The sequence below is a fragment of the Dromiciops gliroides genome, chromosome 1 (genome assembly GCF_019393635.1).
Source record: "Dromiciops gliroides isolate mDroGli1 chromosome 1, mDroGli1.pri, whole genome shotgun sequence".
NCBI classification, from domain to species: Eukaryota; Metazoa; Chordata; class Mammalia; order Microbiotheria; family Microbiotheriidae; genus Dromiciops; species Dromiciops gliroides.
Window position 1 is genome coordinate 50934196 of NC_057861.1, and position 20674 is coordinate 50954869.

At 51.6% G+C, this 20674-nt stretch overlaps 2 protein-coding genes across 5 annotated transcripts in view; one reads left to right on the forward strand and one right to left on the reverse strand.

The window, feature by feature from the left end:
- Positions 1-892: 892 nt before the first annotated feature.
- Positions 893-1069, reverse strand: LOC122744856 (DNA-directed RNA polymerases I, II, and III subunit RPABC4-like). Its single transcript, XM_043990390.1, has one exon. The coding sequence runs from the start codon at positions 1067-1069 to the stop codon at positions 893-895; it is 177 nt and encodes a 58-aa protein (XP_043846325.1).
- Positions 1070-12926: 11857 nt separating this feature from the next.
- The window catches only part of SSBP4 (single stranded DNA binding protein 4), a 45184-nt gene continuing 37436 nt past the window's right edge, over positions 12927-20674 (forward strand). Inside the window, exon 1 of one of the 4 annotated variants that reach the window (XM_043977581.1) lies at positions 12927-13372. In XM_043977581.1, coding sequence (XP_043833516.1) covers positions 13314-13372 — 59 coding nt within the window. In that variant the 5' untranslated portion in view covers positions 12927-13313. The remainder of the gene's footprint in view (positions 13373-20674) is intronic. The other 3 variants (XM_043977579.1, XM_043977582.1, XM_043977580.1) reach the window with 3 other exon arrangements.

The following is a 20674-nucleotide window of genomic DNA, read 5'->3' on the forward strand; positions in this document are numbered from 1 at the left end:
GTGCAAGCACACATGGTGAGGAAAGGAAAGCTTTGGGTCTCCGGGTTCCCTCCAGCTTTCCTTTTCTAAGTTCTTCTATATTCTAGGGGCCTTTCCAACTCTAACAGTCTATGGTTGGAGGTTCATCCAGCAGACAGTAACTAAGCACCCAGGCAGTACCAGGCAAGGCACTGAGGATTCAAAGATGTAAATGAAACTGTCCTGCCCTCAAGAAGCTTACATTCTAAGGAAAGAATCACCAGTACACTATACAAAATAAATGTAAAGTAATTGGAAGGCAGAAGGTACTAGAATGGGGGTGGGGGGGACAGGGATACGGGAAGACCTCTTGTAAAAGGTGGTATTTGAGCTGACCCGTGGAAACCATGGATTCTAAGAGGTAATGGTGAGGAGGAGGCTGTGCATGCCAGGCATGAGGGACAGCCTGGGCAAAGGCCTGAAGGCAGGAGATGGAACATCATGTGTGAAGAACAGCAAGAAGACCAATTGGGGAAAAAAAAAAAGAAGAAGACCAATTGGACTGGGCTGAATAGTATTTTTTTTTACATTTGAAAATTTTATTTTAAAAATAATTTAGGGGCAGCTAGGTGGCGCTATAGTGGATAAAGCACTGGTCCTGGATTCAGGAGGAACTGAGTTCAAATCCGGCCTCAGACACTTGACACTAGCTGTGTGACCCAGGGCATGTCACTTAACTCTCATTGTCCCACCAAAAAAAAACACAAAACAACAAAACAACAACAAGAACAAATAATTTAAAGCTACAGAATGGTAGAACATTACATAGTTTTATGTGTAAAAGAAAAGCATATTAACTCAAAAGCTATGCTATTTGAAATGGTTGTGGGAAATCCAGAAGAAAAGGAAGGTTTTACACTGAATTCTTGGGATTTCAATAGGCATCAAAGACCACCAATCTTTTTGTTCTTTTCTCATATATTATTCTATATCCACATTCTCTGCATCTGATTGGATCCCTGGTTTTTATTTCTTTCTCTGTATGACATTCTCCACAGATGTATATCATAGGCTGCCGTTTTGGCAGTTGCACATCCTTCTGGGTAACCATCGTCACTCCCTCACACACCACAGTCTGAAGAGTCACAGCCCTTTGAATGAGGCTGAATAGTATCTTAAAGGGAATACGTCCAGTAGGGCTGGAAAAGATCCTTGGAGTCGGAAAATGAAGGGCTTCAAATGCAAAAGAGAAGTCTATATTGGATCCAAGAGGTAATAGGGAGCCACTGGTGTTGATTGAGGTGGGGAGTGACATAGTCAGCACGGTATTTTAGGTCCCTTTCATTTCAATTAGCCCGAGTTCCCTTCAAGCTCCAGTGTTCTAGAGTCTTCCCCTGCCTCCATCTCTCTAGCAGAGTCTCTCCTACCATTCCACTCCCCAGCCTTCTCCGAGGTGTCCCCAGTCACCCAGACTTTCTTTCCCTTGGGTCCAGGAAATTGCCTATTTCCATTATTGAGTTCTTCCCCTGGCTGGGCTGGTCCCAGAGGACCAGATACCTCGACTCCCCAAGCAGGGCCAAGACACTGGGGTGTGTAGGGAGCTAAAGAATTCAGGAAGCTGAGGGTCACAGAGGAAAGAAGAAAGTGGATGAGTTAGGTGCCTGCAATTGAGACACAAGTTCTGTCCTCTACAGGGGCCCCAATAAGGCTACACACAGGTTTGGCCTCCATCTTTCTGCACCCGCTGGTCCCTGGTCCCAGCCTCCCCTAGCCTTAACCCTGGCCCCCTCGGCAGCCCGTGCCGGAGTCCAGAAGGGGTGAGGGCAGTGGGGAGATTTGGGGGGGATGAGTGTTTCCAAACAGGGAGCTCCCTCTCCCTACCCCACCCCCGACACCCACACAGTCCCCTCCCCTCCTCCATCTCATTAAAGGCGTGTGCGGTGAAGGGGAAGGCGGTTCATGGGAGGTTCGAGGCTGCTGTCGCCGTTCTCCGGGAGGGAGCCCGCGCGGAGGCAGCGGAGCGACAGCTGAGTCACGCGGGGGGTCTGCGGAATGGGGCCATTACCATACAGAAGCCATAATTATGTGTAATTTTCCAAGCGCAACAAAAAATTAGAACCCAAACAAAACCCGGGCGGCGGCGGGAGGAGAAGCCACCGCATCTGGTAAACAGAGAGATGAGGCTGGAGGCAGGGGGGTGGGGTGGGGTAGGGGGAAGGGAGGGGAGGGGAAGGGGAAGGACCCTCGGGACCCTTAGCCAAATGCCTCGGGGTGCTTTGCGGACCCCCGCCCCCCCCCAGCTCACACTTCCCCTCCTCCCGGCTTATGGTAACCAAAGAACTGAGTTTAGGGGAGGGGACGGGGCTGAGAGGGCAAGAAGGACTATGGTGGGGAGCCCCCCAAAGCAATTTTCCCTGAGCCAAAACAGCCAAACCCCTCCCCATGATCCCCAGGACACATATCATGGGCTTTCTTCAAGGAGTAAGAGGTCCTTGGCTCCAACACTAGGAAATATAACCTGGGGGTCCTTCCCTGAGCTTCTCAGCCCAGAAGTGGAGGGAGTACGGTGTTGGGGAGGGGGGAAGGGGGAGACTACTTCCTTCTCGAGTTTCTCCTAAGACTCGGTGACAGGGGAAGCTTCTGGGGCAGGAGTCTCAAGGACAGATGTCTCTGACTCTGTAGGACCCTGGATAAGTCACTTCCCTTGCCTGTAAAACGAGGGAGTTGCTTTCTAAATTCCCTTGCACCTCTGACATTCTAGCTTTGGCATTCTATGTTGTACATTCCAAGGCCCCTCCCAGATCTGACATTCATAAGCTCCTTTCCAACTCTGACGGTCTATTTTTAAATCCGAAGGTTCCTTCCAGATCTAACATTCTGTGTTCTAAGTTCCCTACTAGCTCTGACATTCTACAATTTTAGATCCTAAGGTTCCTTCCTGCCCTGATATCTGATGATGTCTCTCTTTTAGGCATCTACCCTCACCTGCTCCCGGACATTTGTTTGACCAGAACTTGCCCTGGAGGATGCTGGGTAGCTGCCTTGTCATGCCACAGCCCTTTGCCTCCCACTGAGGATGTGAAAGGAGGAAGCTGGTAGTCCTTGGGAGGAGGGGGGAGGGGGAAGTAGACCTGAGATCTACACTGAACCTGCCCAGCCAAGATATTCAGTTTTCATTCAAGGAGGAGAGCAGGCAAATCCACAGAGTCTGCCCTCAGCTTGCATGAGATAAGCTGTCAAATCTATGGCTAATTCGTGATTTTCCCCCAAACCAGCTCCCCTTCCCTTCTTCCCTATTTCTGCCAATGGTACCATCAGCTTCCCAGTGCTCAAGTTACTTCCCTTGCTTCCCCATCTGTAAAATGAAGGAATCGAATCAGACAGCCTCCCAGGGCTCTATGGTCCTAAAGATTCCAGGGATGGGGAGCCCACTGCTTCCTGATATAGCCTGGCCCATGTTGGGACAGCTCTGCTTCTCTCTTTCACTGTCTGTAGATGCCTGGAGCTTAAGCTCTGGGCTCTGCTCCCACTTCCCGTGTGATCTTGGGCAGGTCACATAACTTCCAGGGGACTCTAAAGTGAAGGTGTTGGGCTAGAATGATTTCTAAGCCCCCTTCCAGCTGTAAATCATAGGATCCTTTAAAGGAGACCTAGATGACTATTGGGGGGAGCTAGGTGGTGCATTGGGCCAGGGGTCAGGAAGACCTGAGTTCAAATCCAGCCTCAGACACTAGCTGTGTGCCCTTGGGCCAGTCACTTAACCTGTCTGCCTCAGTTTCCTCATCTGTAAAATGAACTGGAGAAGGAGATGACAAATCACTCCAGTATCTTTGCCAAGAAAATCCCAACTGGTCTTACAAAAAGTTAGACGTGGGGACAGCTAGGTGGCGCAGTGGATAAAGTCCCTTCCCTACTTGCTCTCTCTCCCTTTTCTGCCCAGTTCTGAATTCTTGCTCTGCAGACTCAGATTTCCAGGCCCACAGGGCAGGATAAATGGGCCCTGGATTCAGGAGGACCTGAGTTCAGATCCAACCTCAGACACTTGACACTTACTGGCTGTGTGACCCTGGGCAAGTCACTTAACCCCAATTGCCTCACCAAAAAAAAAAAAGTTAGATGTGACTGAACAACAACAGATTGGTACAAAGTCTCTAGGGGACTGAGGTTTTACTATGTGCTTCCTATCAGTGGCCACTAGGGGGAGGCCAGTCCCCCATTTATCCTGCCCTGTGGGCCTGGAAATCTGAGTCTGTAGAGCAAGAAATCAGAACTGGGCAGAAAAGGGAGAGAGAGCAAGTAGGGAAGGGACTTTCTAAAGGCCAGTGTGGACATGGTGGGGGAAACCCTGGACTTGAGAGACAGGTGACTTGGACTCAAATCCCACATATGTCCATGATTCACTTTGTGATCTGAAGTCACTTCCCCTCCCTAGGCCTCAGTTTCCCCATCTGTAAAAATAATGGTAATCATCATCACCGTACTTCAAGCCTTCGAGGACCTGAAATGTTGTCAGTGTGTGGCCACTACAAAAGTTGGGTCAGAACCCCCCTGTAACACTTTAGAAGTGGCCAGGGGGCAGCTAGATGGCACAGTGGTAAAGCACGGGCCCTGGATTCAGGAGTACCTGAGTTCAAATCCGGCCTCAGACACTTGACACTTACTAGCTGTGTGACCCTGGTCAAGTCACTTAACCTTCATAGGATATGGTGGGGTCTACCAAAGGTCGTCCCAAGAATCCAGAGTCCAGTGCCTTTCCCCTGTAAATTACTTCCTATTTATTCTGTATAGAACTTGCTTTGTAGAGATTTGTTTGTATGTTATGTCCTCCCCAGAGATTGTAAGCTCCTTGAAATCAGGGAATGGCTGTGGCCTCTTTTTATATCCCCAGGACTTAGTACAATGCCTCATACTTAATAAATAGGCGTACAAGAAATGTTTCTGGATGATGAATCACCTGAACACCCATACATCCAATGTTTTTTCCGCACCAAAACCCGGTGATGTAGTGAGAACAAGTTCATTTCATTTCCCCCATTTTGCAAATGAAGAAATTGAAGATTAAAGAGGTTGATAATAATATCTATTTATATGGTGATTTGGGTTTTAAGTAGTATCTTATTTACAATACAAATATTATCTCCCAACAACTCTGGGAGATAGATGCTATTATCTCTATTTCACAGATGAGGAAACTGAGTCAAACAGAGGTTAGGCTCCTCTTGCCAAGGACCACAAACTCAGGTGAAGCTAGGAAGAGCCAGAAATCTCTTGACTTTGAAATCCCCCCACTTTGGATTTAAAATCCATGTCTGGCTTTCCTCATAGGAATAAACTGAGGATCAGATGAAAATGCCTAATATCTATGGGATGGAAAGCACTTTTGTGAACTTCAGCCTGCAGTGTAGATGGGAGGATGGGAGAGTCAGAGGCGGGAGAAGGGCATCCAGGAAGAGGCTAATAATTTGTTTTGGAGCAGCTAGGTGGCGCAGTGGATAAGAGCACCGGCCCTGGATTCAAGAGGACCTGAGTTCAAATCCGACCTCAGACACTTAACACTTACTAGCTGTGTGACTTTGGGCAAGTCACTTAACCCCAATTGCCTCACCAAAAAAAAAAAAAAAAGTACTTGTTTGGTTAATTAACTGACTAGAGAAGATGGGGGAAAAGGTTATCCCTGGGCTCAGCCCAAGCTCCCCAAGACATTGGACTTGGGAGTAGGTGGGCATGAGGGGTCACTGCTGCCCCTAGTGGACAGGCATCATCTGAATTTCAGAAAGACTCCTTGTCTCAGCCTAAAAAACTGAGAAATTCATCAAATGTCAGAGGTAGGAGAGCCTTTGGAACCTAGAGCCTAGAATATCAGACCTAGAAGAGGAGCTTAGAATATAGTCAGGGCTGGGAGGGATGTTAAGAGCACAGAATATCCAAGCTGGAAGTCCCTTGGAACTCAGCAGAACTGGAAGGAATCTTTGGGACACAGATCACCTTATGCACACTTCCACCCCTTACACAGATGGGCAAAGGAAGAATGAGGAAAGACGGCTGATTTTCCCCAAGGTCACATAGCATGTCAGGGCCGGGTCCAGCCCTAGAAGTTGACTCTGCTAATTGCAGCCCAAGGCTCCATTCACTACCGAATGCTGTCTCTGCACCTCTGAGGCTGTAAGTTCCATGAAGGTTGGTTGGGACTCTATCTTATCTTCCCTGTGTATCTTCTGCACTTAATGAGTGACTGTTGGCTACATTTGGTGCAGATTCTTTTTTTTTTTTTTGGTGGGGCAATGGAGGTTAAGTGACTTGCCCAGGGTCACACAGCTAGTAAGTGTTAAGTGTCTGAAGCTGGATTTGAACTCAGGTCCTCCTGAATCCAGGGCCAGTGCTTTATCTACTGCACCACCTAGCTGCCTTGGTGCAGATTCTTAAACGCTTTATGAAAGCCCTTTACATTGCTCTGACAGGACCCCTGATTCCAAGGTGCAGAGAGGGGAGATGAGTATGTGAAGTGGCACAGGTCCGGGGGGAGGGGCAGTCCACGCTGGGAGGTTGAGGTTTAGGGGTCTTTCCCAGAAACCTCAACAGGAAACCAGAAGGGCCTCCGAGGCTCCGGCATGAGGAGCCCAGAGTTGGCAAGGGCCTCTGGCTGGGGAGGCCAAGCCAAAACCTGCTTCAATTCCCGGGTCATGTGATCTTCCTCCCAGCTCTATACTTCTCCTTGCATCCCTCCTCTGCTCCTTCCATCCCCCTCCCTTTCCTTATCTTGGTCCCTCCCTCCTTCAGAATTTCCCTCTTTGCTCTCTCCTTCTCTCCCTCCTTCATTCCTTTCCTCACTTTTCTCTTCCCCCTTCATTAATTCCCTCTCTTTTCCTTGCCTTCCTTCAGTCCCTCCCTTCTCTCTTCTTCCTTTCTTCTTTCCCTTTAGTCCTTCCCTCCTTTTTTCAAGCCTTCCCTTCCTTCTTTCATTCCTTCCCTCTTTTCTTTCTTCCTATCCCTCCTTCAGCCCTTGTCTATTTCTCTCCTTCCTTTGCTCCTTCCTTTTAGTCCTTCCCTTTTCTCTTTCCCTCCATCCTTCAAGCCTTCCCTTCCTTCTCTTTCATTCTTTTTTCCTCCCTCCTTCAGCCCTTCCCTCCTCTCTCTCCTTTCCTCCCTCTTTCATTCCTTCCCTTTCTCCTCTATCTCTCTCTCATTTAGTCCTTCTCTCCCTCCTCCCTTCAGTTCTTCCCTCTTTTATCTCGTACTTTCCCTCCATCAGACCTCTCTCTCTCTCTGTCTCCCCCCCTTCCTTTCCTCCCTCCCTCTCTCCCTCCTGCTGTCCCTGAGCAGGGAGCAGGCAGTGGGCGGGGCAAAGACTTGGGCTGAGGCCAAGGCTGGGTTTACCCCAGGGAACCTGGAGCCCCACCACAAGCACACACAGAGGTAGACACAGGCACTAGCACGCGCGCGCGCGCGCGCACACACACACACACACACGCACACCATAGCCATGCACACACAGGGTCACGCACACTCAGGCCAAGTCAGTCACTTCCAGTTAAAGGTACAGAGGAAGAGACAGGTCACAGAGAGAGAGAGAGAGAGACACACACACACACACACACACACACACACACACACACAGAGTCACACCCAGAAGCAGAGACAGCCACAGATGCAAAGGCAGTGACTCACACAGTGACACAAAGACACACAGCCCCATAGCAACAGGCTCCAACACACACACACACACACACACACACACTCTCTCTCTCTCCCTCTACTTCTCTCTCTCATCTCTCCTCTCTTCCTCCCTCTCCTCTCTCTTTCTCAGTCAGCACTAGTTACACAACCCAGAAGCACCAGGACACACACACTGACACAGACAGGTCCCCAACCCCACTGATTACAAAGCACAAACGTGCCCAGGGCCAGACAGACTCAATCCCCTGGACAAGGCAACACACAGACCCCCATGTGCCCTTGCCCACCCTCTCCTCTGAGGCCTGAGAACATATGCCATGTACAGTGTGTGTGTGTCTCTCTCTCTCTCTCTCTCTCACACACACACACACACACACACACACACACACACAGGCAAAGGGCTGATTCCAAGCACAAGAGCTGGTGCCCACGGCTGCAGATGAAAGTTCCCTGTGGTGGGCACAGACAGAAGCATCTCCCCATGGCAGGTGCCGCCTCACCCTCTCCCACACTCTCACCTCCTCTCTCTTCCTCCATAAGCTCCAGCCCCTGAGTCTTATGTGATTGCCTAGGGAGGGAACTGAGAGGGCCCTTAGAACACAGAGTTCTCAGACCTGGGAGAGTCCTTCAAACACTGGATGGTCACAGCTGGGAGGGGCCTTACCCTTCATCTCATTTAAGCCCCTCATTTTGCATAGGGAAAAACTGAGGGCCCAAGGCCATTCCTAGCAGTAGTTCAGTGATGGGGACAAGAGAACAGGATTGGGGTTCTTCTTCTCCCCTGCCCTTTCCCACTCCCCTCCCTATCTAGACCTGGACTCCTGCATCCTGGTTGGGAAGAGAAGATGGCTTTGTGTTTGTTACATATACATTTCATGGCAGGGCAGCTAGGTAGCGTAGTGGATAAAGCACTGGCTTTGGATTCAGGAGGACCTGAGTTCAAATCCAGCCTCAGACACATGACACTTAACTAGCTGTGTGACCCTGGGCAAGTCACTTAACCCCCATTGCCCTGCCAAAAAAAAAAAAGGAGTACAGAGTGGGGGAGGGGACAGTTAGAAGTAAAACATATACATTTCATGTTTATGTATCTCCCAAAGTGGAATGTAAGCTTCCTGAGGGCAGTAGCTGTTTTCTCTTTTGTTTGTATGTTTTTGTGGGGCAAAGAGGGTTACCCCAGTGACCCAGTTGCCCAGGGTCACACAGCTAGTAAGTGTCATGTGTCTGAGGCTGGATTTGAACTCAGGTCCTACTGAATCCAGGGTTGGTGCTTTATCCACAGTGCCATCTAGCTGCCCCATTTTCTCTTTTGTTCCCATTCCCTAGTCCATTGTACAGTGGGTGCCTAATAAGTGCTTGCTGGGTTGGACTGCATGGACAGCACAGGCCTGAACAATCCCTGGGTGGGGTACTGGATCCACATGGCCAGCCCCTCCAACTGGTGGGAGAGGACAGGGTAGGGTCTGAGCTCCGTTGTTTACCATTTGTGTGGCCTCTGGTAAATCAGGTTACCTTCCTTAATTTCAATTTCCTCATCTGGAAAATGGAAAAAACAGTCACAGGATCATAGAGCTGGAAGGGACCTTCATTTAGCAGGTGGGGACACGGGCCCAGAAGTGGCAAGAGCAGAGGCAGAATCTGAAGCCAGGACCTTCCCCTGTGCTGAGGTTCTAGAGCCCCCTTCCTCTCAGATGGGGTGGGGCTCCCATTCCAGTCGGGTATACAGATAGGGACGCCCTCCCCCAGGCCCAGGCACTGCCCAGACCCATTCATTCAATCCAGTCCGACAAGTATTGATTAGACCACAGGAACAAAAGTGAGAAATAGCTACTGGCCTCAAGAAGCTTATATTCCACTCCAGGAAATGAGGCAGAAGGCAAGTAAATACAACATGTTTGCAAAAGAACAAAGTCCTCCCTCCCCTAACTCTGATGCTGAAGGGGCCTGATGCTGAGCTGTTAGTAACAGGAAGGGCTACTTCATTTGGGCAGAGCTCTTGACCTGGGGTCAGGAGGTCAGGTCCGGGGTCAAGTCCCAGCTGGGCCGATTTCTAGCCCCCTCCTTGGACCCAGGGGGCCTGGCTTTCTTATCTGAGCCAGGCACTGAATCTCCAAGTGGGAAAGGATCCTGGGGAATTTTGAGGCCAGCAGGCCACGGAGCAGGGTCTGGACAGTGGACTGGGTGGGTCTCAAGGCCACTTGAAGAAGAGAAGCTATCTTCAACATTGCTTTTTCCCCTTGCACTAGGAAGGCTGTGGCAATGAGGAGCTCACTACCTCCCATGGGAACTACTGTCACTTCAGCTTGGCTCTGATTGTTGAGTGAGCCCGGGATTTGAGCTGAACTCATCTAGTTCCTGAGCCTTGGGGTGATGGTGGCTGGGAGATGTGGAGAAGGAGAGGGGCCAGTAGGGCATCCAGAGCCTTGGCCTTGAAGTCAGCAGAGCGTAATTCACACCCAGACCCTGTGCCTTAGATGTGGTATAATCTCAGGCAAGCCCCTATCATTTTTTGGGCCTCACTTCCCTGGCCTGTTAAGTGGGGGATGACAGCCACCTTGGCACTTCTGCACCTCAGGAGGTCACTATGACAAGACCCCTTGTCTTCAGCTACTTCAGCCTGATGAGTGAAGCTCTGGGTTTTGGCAGTCAGGAAGACAACACGAGGTAAAACTTGCCTTAGGAATTTTATTGTCTGTGTGACCCTGGGCAAGTCATCTCTCTGAGCCTCATTTTTTTCTCATCTGTAAAGTGGGGGTAATAATATGTGCCTATAGCACACACACACACACACACCCCTCCCCTCACCCTGTGAAGTTCAAATAAGATACTGTAAAGAGTTTTGCAAATGTTAAAGGGCTATAGGAACATTAGTATTTGTCTAACCAAAGAACTGTTCTTGGGAACCCCTGAGGTCACGTCTGTGAATCCTGGGGGGCTCACCAAGGCACCCTTGAAAAACAAGCCAGGATGAGGGAACAGGACTCAGGTTGGAGTTTTATCATCATTAAGCATTTTAAATCTAGCTTATTCTGTGGTCCTCACAATGACCTTTTGAGGGAGGCTAGCTCAGAATTATTGCAATCATCCCTCTTTGTTGTTGTTGTTGTTGTTTTTTCCCAGATGTGGAAACTGAGGCACAGGACTGACCCAGGGTCCCAGAGCTAGTGACAGACTTGAACCTGAGTCTTCCAAGAGATGAAAAGAGCTGCGATCCCTACTCCTTCCCTTCCACAGAGCTCAGTCAGGAAAGGGTGGGGGTTGGGGTGGAGTGGGGTGGGGGTGGGGTGAAGCAACAGCTGCCAGACAGGAAGAGGAGTAGACAGGGATGGCTGCTTTAGACTCTTAGCTAGGAAGGAACCTTAGGGAGCATCCAGTCCAAAGCTTCCTTTTATGGATGGGCCCAGAGCATGGAATCTGTGGGCCCCAAATCACTCAGCTAGTTTGTGGCCAAATGGGACCTTGACTTCCGGCCCAGGAGGCATCGACTGTATGATAGAGCAGTAAGGCAGGGTCCCTGTCCTCAGGGATCTTAGCATCATAACTCACATTCACCTTAAAATGTGCAAAGGTCTCCATCACTATTTCAGTTGAGCCTTCTGGTCTAAACTCCTGCAAGGTATTGTACAGATGGGGAAACTGAGGCACAGAAAGGTTGTGACTTGCCCAGAGTCATACAAGGAATAAATTCGAGAAGCAGGGACAGAAACTAGGCCTGTGAGGTAGAGGCTCTCGAAGCAGGGAAGTATCTAAGGCAGGATAGGAATTCAAGGCTTCCTCAGTCCAAGTCCAACACTATCTACTGAACCACCCAGCTACCTAGAGATACATGCATCCCAACACATAAGAGTTTCAGACTTTCTCCTTTTCCAACCACATCCATCTATGCCCACAACTATACACAGCCACATGCAGAACCACAAACAGCAGCCAATGCTAACTTCCCACACTGTAGGATACAATAGAGTGGGCTTAGGGGAAGAAAGCTGAATTTGAATTGACTCACTGATGCTTTAGTCTCCATGTGCCAGGGAACCTCAGTTTCTTTCTCCAAATGGGATTTAGAATGATACCTGTGTGTTATGAGGGTCACCTCAGAGAATGTATGATAGAAGCTATAGAAATGTCAGTTATCATTATTAGTATTCTCCAACCCCAAAGACTCACAGCAGAGGAGTGGGGTGCCCAGGAGGTGCCTGCACCTCTTCTGTACAGTGGATGTTGGGGCAGACTAGGGGGCACCGGGTTAAAGATAGGCAAGACTCTGTAGGTGGATGCTTGAGGGGGAGGGAGCCCCTAGCCTGGGCTGGCCAGGAACAACGAGCAGGGAAAAGGGAGGGAGGAGGGAGGGAGGAGAGGGGAAGCAAACATCCCCCCCTCTACTGCCCCCACCCTCAGCCTGGGAGCTTTGGGAACCCAGTCTGCCAAGAGTTCTCGGAGAACTCCCCTCCCAGACGCCCCAGGGCAGCTTTAAAGGGGGAAAGAAAGAGGGAAACCGGGGACCCAGGGGGTGGAGGTGGGGGTGGGGGGGAGGGGCGTACACCCACCCTGGGCCCTCCCCTCCCAGCGCTGCAGGCTCTGAGCCCCCCAAGACCGCAAAACCTCAGCGTGGGAGGGCGGGGGGCGCTGAGAATCAGGGAGCCCCCCCCCTCCCAAAAGGGAGAGCGCAGAAAAGCGGCCTCCCTCTGCGTGTGACTATGAGTCTATGTGACCTTGCGTGTACACACGTGTGTGTCTGTGTGATTTTTGTGAGTAAATCTCTTGTCAATTTCCCTCCGTTCTCCAGAGCATTTCCTTCACTATAGTGGGGCTTAATAAATGCTGAATTAAATTGCGACCAAGTGAGACTCTGGGTGTGACTGGAGGATTTGTGAGGGTGGGCGAATCTGCCCCTCCGTGCCACTGTGTTGGGCAGCGTTGTGTGAAAGGGTGTGAGTATAGCTGAGTAGCCCCGAGGGTGGGTTGTGTGTCAGTGGGGGTACCCTCCAAGGCAGAAGAGAAGCCCAGAGTACCAGGGGCGTGGGGGGGGGGGGAGGGAGAGAGAGAGAATATGTGTGTGTGTGTGTGTGTGTGTGTGTGTGTGTGTGTGTGTGTGTGTGTGTGAGAGAGAGAGAGAGAGAGAGAGAGAGAAAAAAAAGCCAGGTGTGGGACAGGCATTAGGTGTGCAAATCTCACTAATGTAAGCGACGACGGGGGGGGGGGGGGCTGGAGGGGGGAGCGGGGGTGCATTAGTGTGATCGGGTGTGCGAGGACCTCAGAGCCATGGGTGTCAGAGTGTGAGTTAGTGTGTGTGTTGGGGGGCGGGAGGAGCTAGAGGAGGGAAGGGGAGGAGACCCTCTCCCCTCCGCCGCAGCGGTCGCTCTCGCCTGGCGCCATCGCCCTTTTAAGAGCTGAGCCTGGAGAGGGAGGGAGAGGCGGCTGAGCAGAGCTGGGGGAGCAGCGCGCGATTCCTGGAACAGCCGGACCAAAAAAAAAAAAAAAAAACCCCAAAGCCGGAGCTGAAGCTGGAGCCGCCGCGACCGTTTCAAGTTCCCCCCGCGTGGAAAATGTACCTGATTTCTGTCCAAAGCTCCGGGATGTAAAACTAAAGGGGGGGGGGTAGCTATGGAGATGGAGACCTCGGCAGGCTCCTTTCTTTGACAGGTGTGGAGTAGGGGAAAAAGTCTGAAAGAGAAACAAGCAGCATGTACGCCAAGGGAGGAAAGGGCTCTGCCGTCCCCTCCGACAGCCAGGCTCGGGAAAAGTAAGTGCGGCGGCGCCGGCGCTGGAGCCGGGCGGCGGGGGAGTCCCTGCGAGCGCGGGGCGCGCGGGGGCCGCTGCGAATGCGGGGGGGAGGGCGCATGGGGCCGCGGGAAAGCGGGGGGGGGGCGTGGGGCCGCCGCGAAGGCGAGGGTTCGGGGGGAGCCGAAGGGAGCGCGGAGCCGCGGGAGAGGCGAGAGGATGGAGGGGAGCGCCGAGCCAGGGCGCGCAGGGCTGCGGGGGACGGAGGGGAGCGCGGGGCCGGGGCGCGAGGGGCCGCTGCCAGGGCGCACGGGGGGCCGCGAGGGGAGCGGGGCGCGAGGTCCCCGGCCTTGGGGCGCGGGCGCGAGAGCAGAGCCGGGCGGGCCGCGGGGAGCGCCGAGCGCTCCGAGGCGGCTGCTCCAGGTCGGGGAGAGCGAGGCTGGAGGAGCCGGGGAGCTGCCGAGTCGGGGGGCCGGGGTCCTCGTGCCGCGCGGGGTCCAAGTCGCCCGCCACCTCGGGGGGCGTCGGACACCGGGAGGGCAGCCCCCGAAGGAAGGGGAGGCGGCGGGGCTCCCTCCCAGCCCCCCGTCCCCCTGTCGGTCCCCCAAATACTAACTCGCCGCCGCCTTTAAAGTTTTCGCTGGGCGCCGCGCGGCGGGGCCGGGCTGGGCTGGGCTGGACTGGGCTGGGCCGCCTTCGCGTGCCTCGGCTCGGGCCCGGAGACCGCCGTCAGTCCCGATCGGAGCTGGGGGGGCGGCCGGGGTGTGGGGGGGCTGAGCCCCGGGGCCAGGCTGCCTGGGGGCGGGGGACACCAGGGAAAAGTTTGGGACCAGAGCCGCGGCGAAGTTGGCGGCCCCTGGCCCGAGGCGTTGAATAGGGAGCGGCCGGCCCCGAGCCAGTTCGAGCGGGAAGGGGAAGAATTGGGGCGGGGGCCCGAGCCAGGGCTCTCTCGGCTGGGAGCCCCGGGGCCTGGGGCCCAGGATGCGGCGGTGGAGGACTAGGGGCCCGGAGCTGGGGGTGGGGGAGGGCTGCAGAGGAAAGCAGGGGTCCGGCTGCCAGGAAGTTCTCCTCTGGCTTGCTCTGCTGGCCGTCCACCCGCTGAGCTAGGCTGGGACAACCCCCGGAGGTACTGGGGACCTCAGGGCAACCCGGGCCCGGAAGGGTTAGAAGGACGCGATGGGGAAGGAGGCGGTGGCCTGGACGGGACCGTCCCCATCCCTCCTCCCGGCAGTGGCAGATCCCCGGGCTCAGGCTGGTGACCCCTGCTGCAGGACGCCAGGAGCCCTATACCACCCCAAGCACCGGGAGCTCCCCGCAAAGTTGCGGGCTAAGTGCTGGGCCCCTGGGCCCCTAGGGGCAGACACGCCCCCTCCAGCGGGCGCCCCTCCCCACGGCCACCTGTCCGTCTGCCCCCTGGCCCCCTCCTGCTCCTGGCGACGGGGAGGAGCTCCAGACTTTGCTGCGGGGCGGGGCATGGTGCCTCCCTAGGGACTGGCCTGGGCTGGGGTCAGGGCGGGGTCGGGGGGGGGGTGCTGGAGGAGCCGGAAGCTTGGAGATTTTGGGGAGGTGGGCGGGACTTGACTGCCAGGGTGGGCAGAAGAAGGGACCTGGTGCGGGAGGTGGCCTCCCATGTTCAAGGCCGCCGCCACCAAGACCTGGGCTGCGGGACCTAGGTCGGGGCTCTGGGGCTGTGGGACCCTCCTCCATCGCTAGGGCTTCTGGGTAAGACCAAGGGTCCCCGGCCTCCCCCTCCCCTGCTGGGGCCAAAGATGGAGAAGCGATGGAAGGCAGAGAGCCCATTCTATCAGGCTTCAGTTTCCTGAGAGTCCCCTCCCCCGCAACCCCCCCCCCATCTCTCCACTACCCCATACACACATAGGCTTCCTCCAACCCCACCTCAGTGGCCTCCCTTCTTCCTACTGCCACAGCAGGCGGGGCCTTCTGGCAAAGGCTTGTTATTGTAGGGTAGCCCTTGACCGCCGGGGCTTGGGGGGTTGCTTGCTGACTTAGAAAGTCAGAGCTGAGGAGGCCCCAAGATCCCTTAGACCAGAGAAGGCAGAACAGAATGTCAGCGCTGGGGAAGGGAGGTTCGTAGTCCAGAATGGCACAGCTGGGGAGGACCCTTACATTTTATGGGCCTAAGGGTTTTCTGTTCTAAAGGCTTAGAATGTAGACTGTCAGAGCTGAGAGGACCTTGGGAACATAGAACCCCGGGAACACAGAATGTCTAAGCTGGGAGGCACCTGAGACAACTGAGCCCAGCCCCCTTGTTTTACATATTAGGAAATCTGTAAAATTGGGGGTGGGGTAGCTGTAACTGTCACCAAGCATCCCTCCTGTTTGGGCCCTCTGGGGCCAGACAGAACCAGGTGCGGCCCTCTTCTCTCTAACAGCCTTTCCTAGGCAGTCATCCCACCCACTTTGAGTTTTTGCTTTTCTTCATTAGACCTTAGTTCCTAACAGTCAGTGATCCTGGAATGACTGGGGTTCAAGCTCTTGACCATTCTGATTGCCCTCCTCTGGCTGCTTGACGATTTCATCATGCCCTTCCTTAACTACAGCACCTGTAGTTGAGCACACTGCTCCACATGTGGCCCGACTTGGGCATAATGCAGAGGGCCTATCACCTCCTGATTCCTGGATGCTCTGCAGGTCCTGATTTCATTAGTTTTTTTGGCTGCCCTGTCGCACACTGTTGCCTCCTTCCCAGCTTTCAGGCCACTAGAACCCCCAGATCTTTGCTGCCTAGCCAGACCCTCCCCATCATTTCCTTGGGAAGTCAGTTTTTTTAATCTGATATTTCTCCCTATTGAATCTTCTTGTGTTGGATTCAGCCCAGTGTCCTAGCTTTTTAAGGCCTTTTTTGGTCCTCATTCTGTCATCCTGTGTGTTCGGTAGTCAGTCCTCCCAGCCTCCAGTCACCTGCATATCTGATGAGCATGTGGTGTGCCATCTTTGACTTCATCCAAGTCATTGATAAAAATGTAGAACATCCCTGGGGTAGGTACTCACTGGAGACCTTCAAAGCTGCCCTTGAACTATCTATCTATCAAGTAACAGGTTAGTGGCACTCAATCATACTGCACCCCAAGGCTGTTGGGAAGGAGATGGGCTCCTTCCTCCTCTTCCTCCTGTCCAGCCTCTTCCCCTCTGGCTCAGTTCAGGGGTGCCTCCTTCTAAAGATCCTACTCCATGAGGCCCCTGCCTCACTTTATACCCCAACACTAGTTTTCCCCAGGGTTTGCCATTTCCCATCATCCTCTGTCTGGTCCAGGAGGACTTAAGCTCATAGAATCTGACTTGGAAGTGACACCAGGGGACATCTAGTCCCAAGTCAGGCCAGAACAGGAACCCCGTCTTTAGCATTCTCCCATAAATGGTCATTGAGCTTCTACTTGAAGACCTCTAGTGATGGGAAACTCACTACCTCTCAAGACAATCCATTTTACTTTTGGGTAGCTATAGTTGGTAGGAAGCTTGTCTGAAAAGCAGCCTGGCTTGATGTGAAAAGCACAAGCTTTCATTTCAGAAGAGCAGTGTTCAAATCCTGCCTCTCCTGTTGTTACCTTGAATAAACCACTTAACCTTTGGGGACCTCAGTTTCCCTAGCTGTAAGTGGGTTGGACACATGATGTATAAGATTCCTTTTAGCCATGAATGAATGAATGAATCATGTGGCCAGCACTGGGGAGACAAAGAATGAGAAACTGGAGCCTACCTTCAAGGAGATGAAGTTCTAACAGGCAAGACATTATGCAAACAACCACGTGCACACAAGATATATGTGGAATAAATTGGAGAGGCTTTGAGAGGGAAAGAGCAAGCACTGAGGGGGACTGGAAAAGGCTTCTTGCCAAAGGTGGGCTTCTAATTGAGACTTGAAGGAATTGAGGAGTTGGAGACAAGGAGGGGCAGCACTCCAGGTTTGGGGACAGCCAGGGTAGATGCGAGAGGAATGGCCCAGAGGCCAGTGTGACTAGACTGTAGCATACATGGAAGGATGTAAGGTATGGGAAGGCTAGAAAGGTAGGAAGGGGAAAGATGATGGAGGGCTTCTATGTTTGATCCTGGAGGCAATAGGGAGGCACTGGAGTTGATTGAAAAATGGGATAAAGCACCAGTCCTGGATTCAGGAGGACCTGAGTTCAAATCCAGCCTCAGACATTTGACACTTACTAGCTGTGTGACCCTGGGCAAGTCACTTAACCCTCATTGCCCTGCAAAAAAAGAAAAATGGGGCAGCAATTTGGTCAGACCTTCACTTTGGGAGGTTCCCTCTGATAGCTATGGGGAGGGTGGACTGGTGAGAAGCCAAGCCCATCCCTACCCTCAGGGAGCTTACAGTCTAATGGAGGAGAACAGGCAGGGAGAGGCACTTTGGTCCACACCCTTTCAGGGATGGTAAATGAGACCATTGGGGGAAGTGGGTTGACAAAGTCTATCCTGGAACAATGGCAAAGTTGATTTGCTCCTCGGGCCTTAGGTGAAGCTGAGGGCACCTTCCCTAGAACTCCCACCCTTCACTCCTAGTTCTTCTCTCAAAGATCCTGCAGAATCAGTTGAGTCTCTTTGCCCTGTGATGACCCTTCAGATACATGGAAGTAATGCTTATGGCCCACGAGGCCTTCTTAGGTTCCAGAACAAGCTCAGAGGGACTTTGGGAGGGTTGGCAAATACTGGATGACACTGGGACATGCTTAAGCTTCTCAGTGGGATATTTCAAACTGATTGTGGTCGAGTGGAAATCGGAGCCAGGAGACCTGGGTCTGATGTGGAAGCCAGGCACGGGTGCCTTCTAATAAAGTCACTGCCCTCCCTGAGCCTATAAAATGGACAAAATATGACTTGCCCTCCCCCACCCCCAACCTTTCCCCACTGCAGAAGTATTGGGAGGAAAGCATTTGTAAACCATAAAGTGCCATGGAGATGTGGGTCATTGTTATATATATGTATGTTTATATTTATAAATATATATTTATAGTCATATATGTTTGGATTTAATTAAAATATCATTTTTGCTCAAAGTCCTCCAGTCTGGTGATATTTCAGGGCCTGACTTTGAATCTAATCCCCTTATTTACTCCCTCGATCCTGGGCATTATCTTGGCCTTCATTCTTTTTGGGGTGGGGCCGGGCAATGAGGGTTAAGTGATTTGCCCAGGGTCACACAGCTAGTAAGTGTCAGGTGTCTGAGGCCGGATTTGAATTCAGGTCCCCCTGAATCCAGGGCAGGTGCCTTTATTCTTCAGGGAGAATTGAGTTTTTTGGGGAAAGAGAATGAGTTTTGAACCTAATGAGACTGAGGTGCTATTTACATATCCTAGTGGAGATGGAGTCCAATTAATGGTATAAAAGAGAACTTAGGAACATCCTAACTTGATATGCCTCATAGCTCCTAACACACAACAGGTAACTCAGTGAACATCTCTCGAATGAATGAATGAATGAATGAATGAATGAATGAATGAATGAACGAACGAATAATCAAATGAACGAAATAGTTCTCTGCTTGGCATTCAAAGACTTCCACTGCTGGCTCCCACCTTACCTCTCCAGCCTGACCTCATTTATATGCATTTCCCAGTCAACACAAATGGACAAATCTCTGTCTATTGAAAAGTGATTTCCAACCTCCATACCTTTGCTCAGAATGTCAGTTGTGCCTGAGGTGTTCACCCTCTCCTTCTACAACTGTTGAAGTCCTACCCATCAGTTTAACCACTATTTATTAAGCCCCTATTGTGTACAGGATACTTTATACCACCTCTTAGAAAGAAGCCTCTCCAGATCTTCACCTTCCCCCACAGACCTTCATTTATTCACCCTCTGTTGCAATTATCCAACAATGCTGTGTATTAGTATTGACTTCTCTCTTCTTACTAGACAATGAGTTCCCCAGTGTGGCCGAAATCATGTTTTATCTGAGCATCACATGTCCTCCGGGGCTCGGCCAGTTGCTCTGCACATAGTAGGCACTTAATAAATGTTAAATGAATAAAAGGATGAATGAATGAATGAGATACAGATTGGGGAATTATGCATATAAGAAAGAGGTGGCACTCTGGGAGTGAATGGAATTGATTTCAGAAAGAGAAGGAAGAGGGAAAGGAGAGGATGGAGAGAGAGAGTGTGTATGTGTGTATAAAGAGGAAAAGGAAGAATTCAGCTGATGGCTGGCTAAGTCTTGGGAAGCAGTTAACTGAAAGAAGATGAGGAGCAATCTGACAGGTGGGGAAAGAATGAGCTGGAGCAGTATCACAGAAGGCAAGGGAGAAGAACATCTGGAGGCAGGGGTGAGGCAGTGCCAGCACCCACTGATGGTGCCAAGAGGTTATGGAGGAGGATACCCAAGAAGAAGAGGTGTAGGTCCTTGGTGACCTTGGAGATAACAGTTTAAGATCTATGGTGACAAATGTCAGATGGCATGAGGTTGAGGAATGAATGAATGAATGAATGAATGGTTATGAGGAAATGTAGACCCTTCCTTTTAGAAGTTGGGTCATGGGGGTAGCTAGGTGGCGCAGTGGATAGAGCACTGGCCTAGGAGTCAGGAGGACCTGAGTTCAAATTTGGCCTCAGACACTTAACACTTACTAGCTGTGTGACCCTGGGCAAGTCACTTAACCCCAATTGCCTCACCAAAAAAAAAAAAAAAAACCTAGAAGTTGGGTCATGCACTGATGCAGTATAGGTGGAGTTGTGAACTACTCCAAACCATTCTGGAGAACAATTTCTAGCCATGTCCAAAGGGCTATAAAATGGTGCATACCCTTTGACCCAGCAACACCACTACTAGGTCTGTATTCCAAAGAGATCATAAAAAGTGGGAAAGGACCCATGTGTGCAAACATTTATAGCAGTTCCTTTTGTGGTGGCAAAGAACTGGAAACCGAGGGGATGCCCATCAAATGGAGAATGGCTGAATAAGTTGTGGTATATGAATGTGATGGAATACTATTGTGCTATAGGAAATGATATGAGGGGATGGGTTCAGAAAAACCTGGAAAAATTTATATGAATTGATACAAAGTGAAGTGAGCAGAACCAGGAGTACATGATATACCATAACAGCAATATTGTAATTATAAAAAAATTGGAATATTGTAAAATATTAACTGTGAATGACTTAGCTATTTTAAGCAATACAAAGATTCAAAGATTTTTTTTTTTTTTAGTAGTGAGGCAATTGGGGTTAAGTGACTTGCCCAGGGTCACACAGCTAGTAAGTGTTAAGTGTCTGAGGCCGGATTTGAACTCAGGTACTCCTGAATTCAGGGCCGGTGCTTTATCCACTGCGCCACCTAGCTGCCCCAAGATTCAAAGA

Coding starts and splice junctions, on each gene's coding strand:
- LOC122744856 (XM_043990390.1), bottom strand. CDS start 1,069: ATGGTTACCCAGAAGGATGTGCAACTGCCAAAACGGCAGCCTATGATA.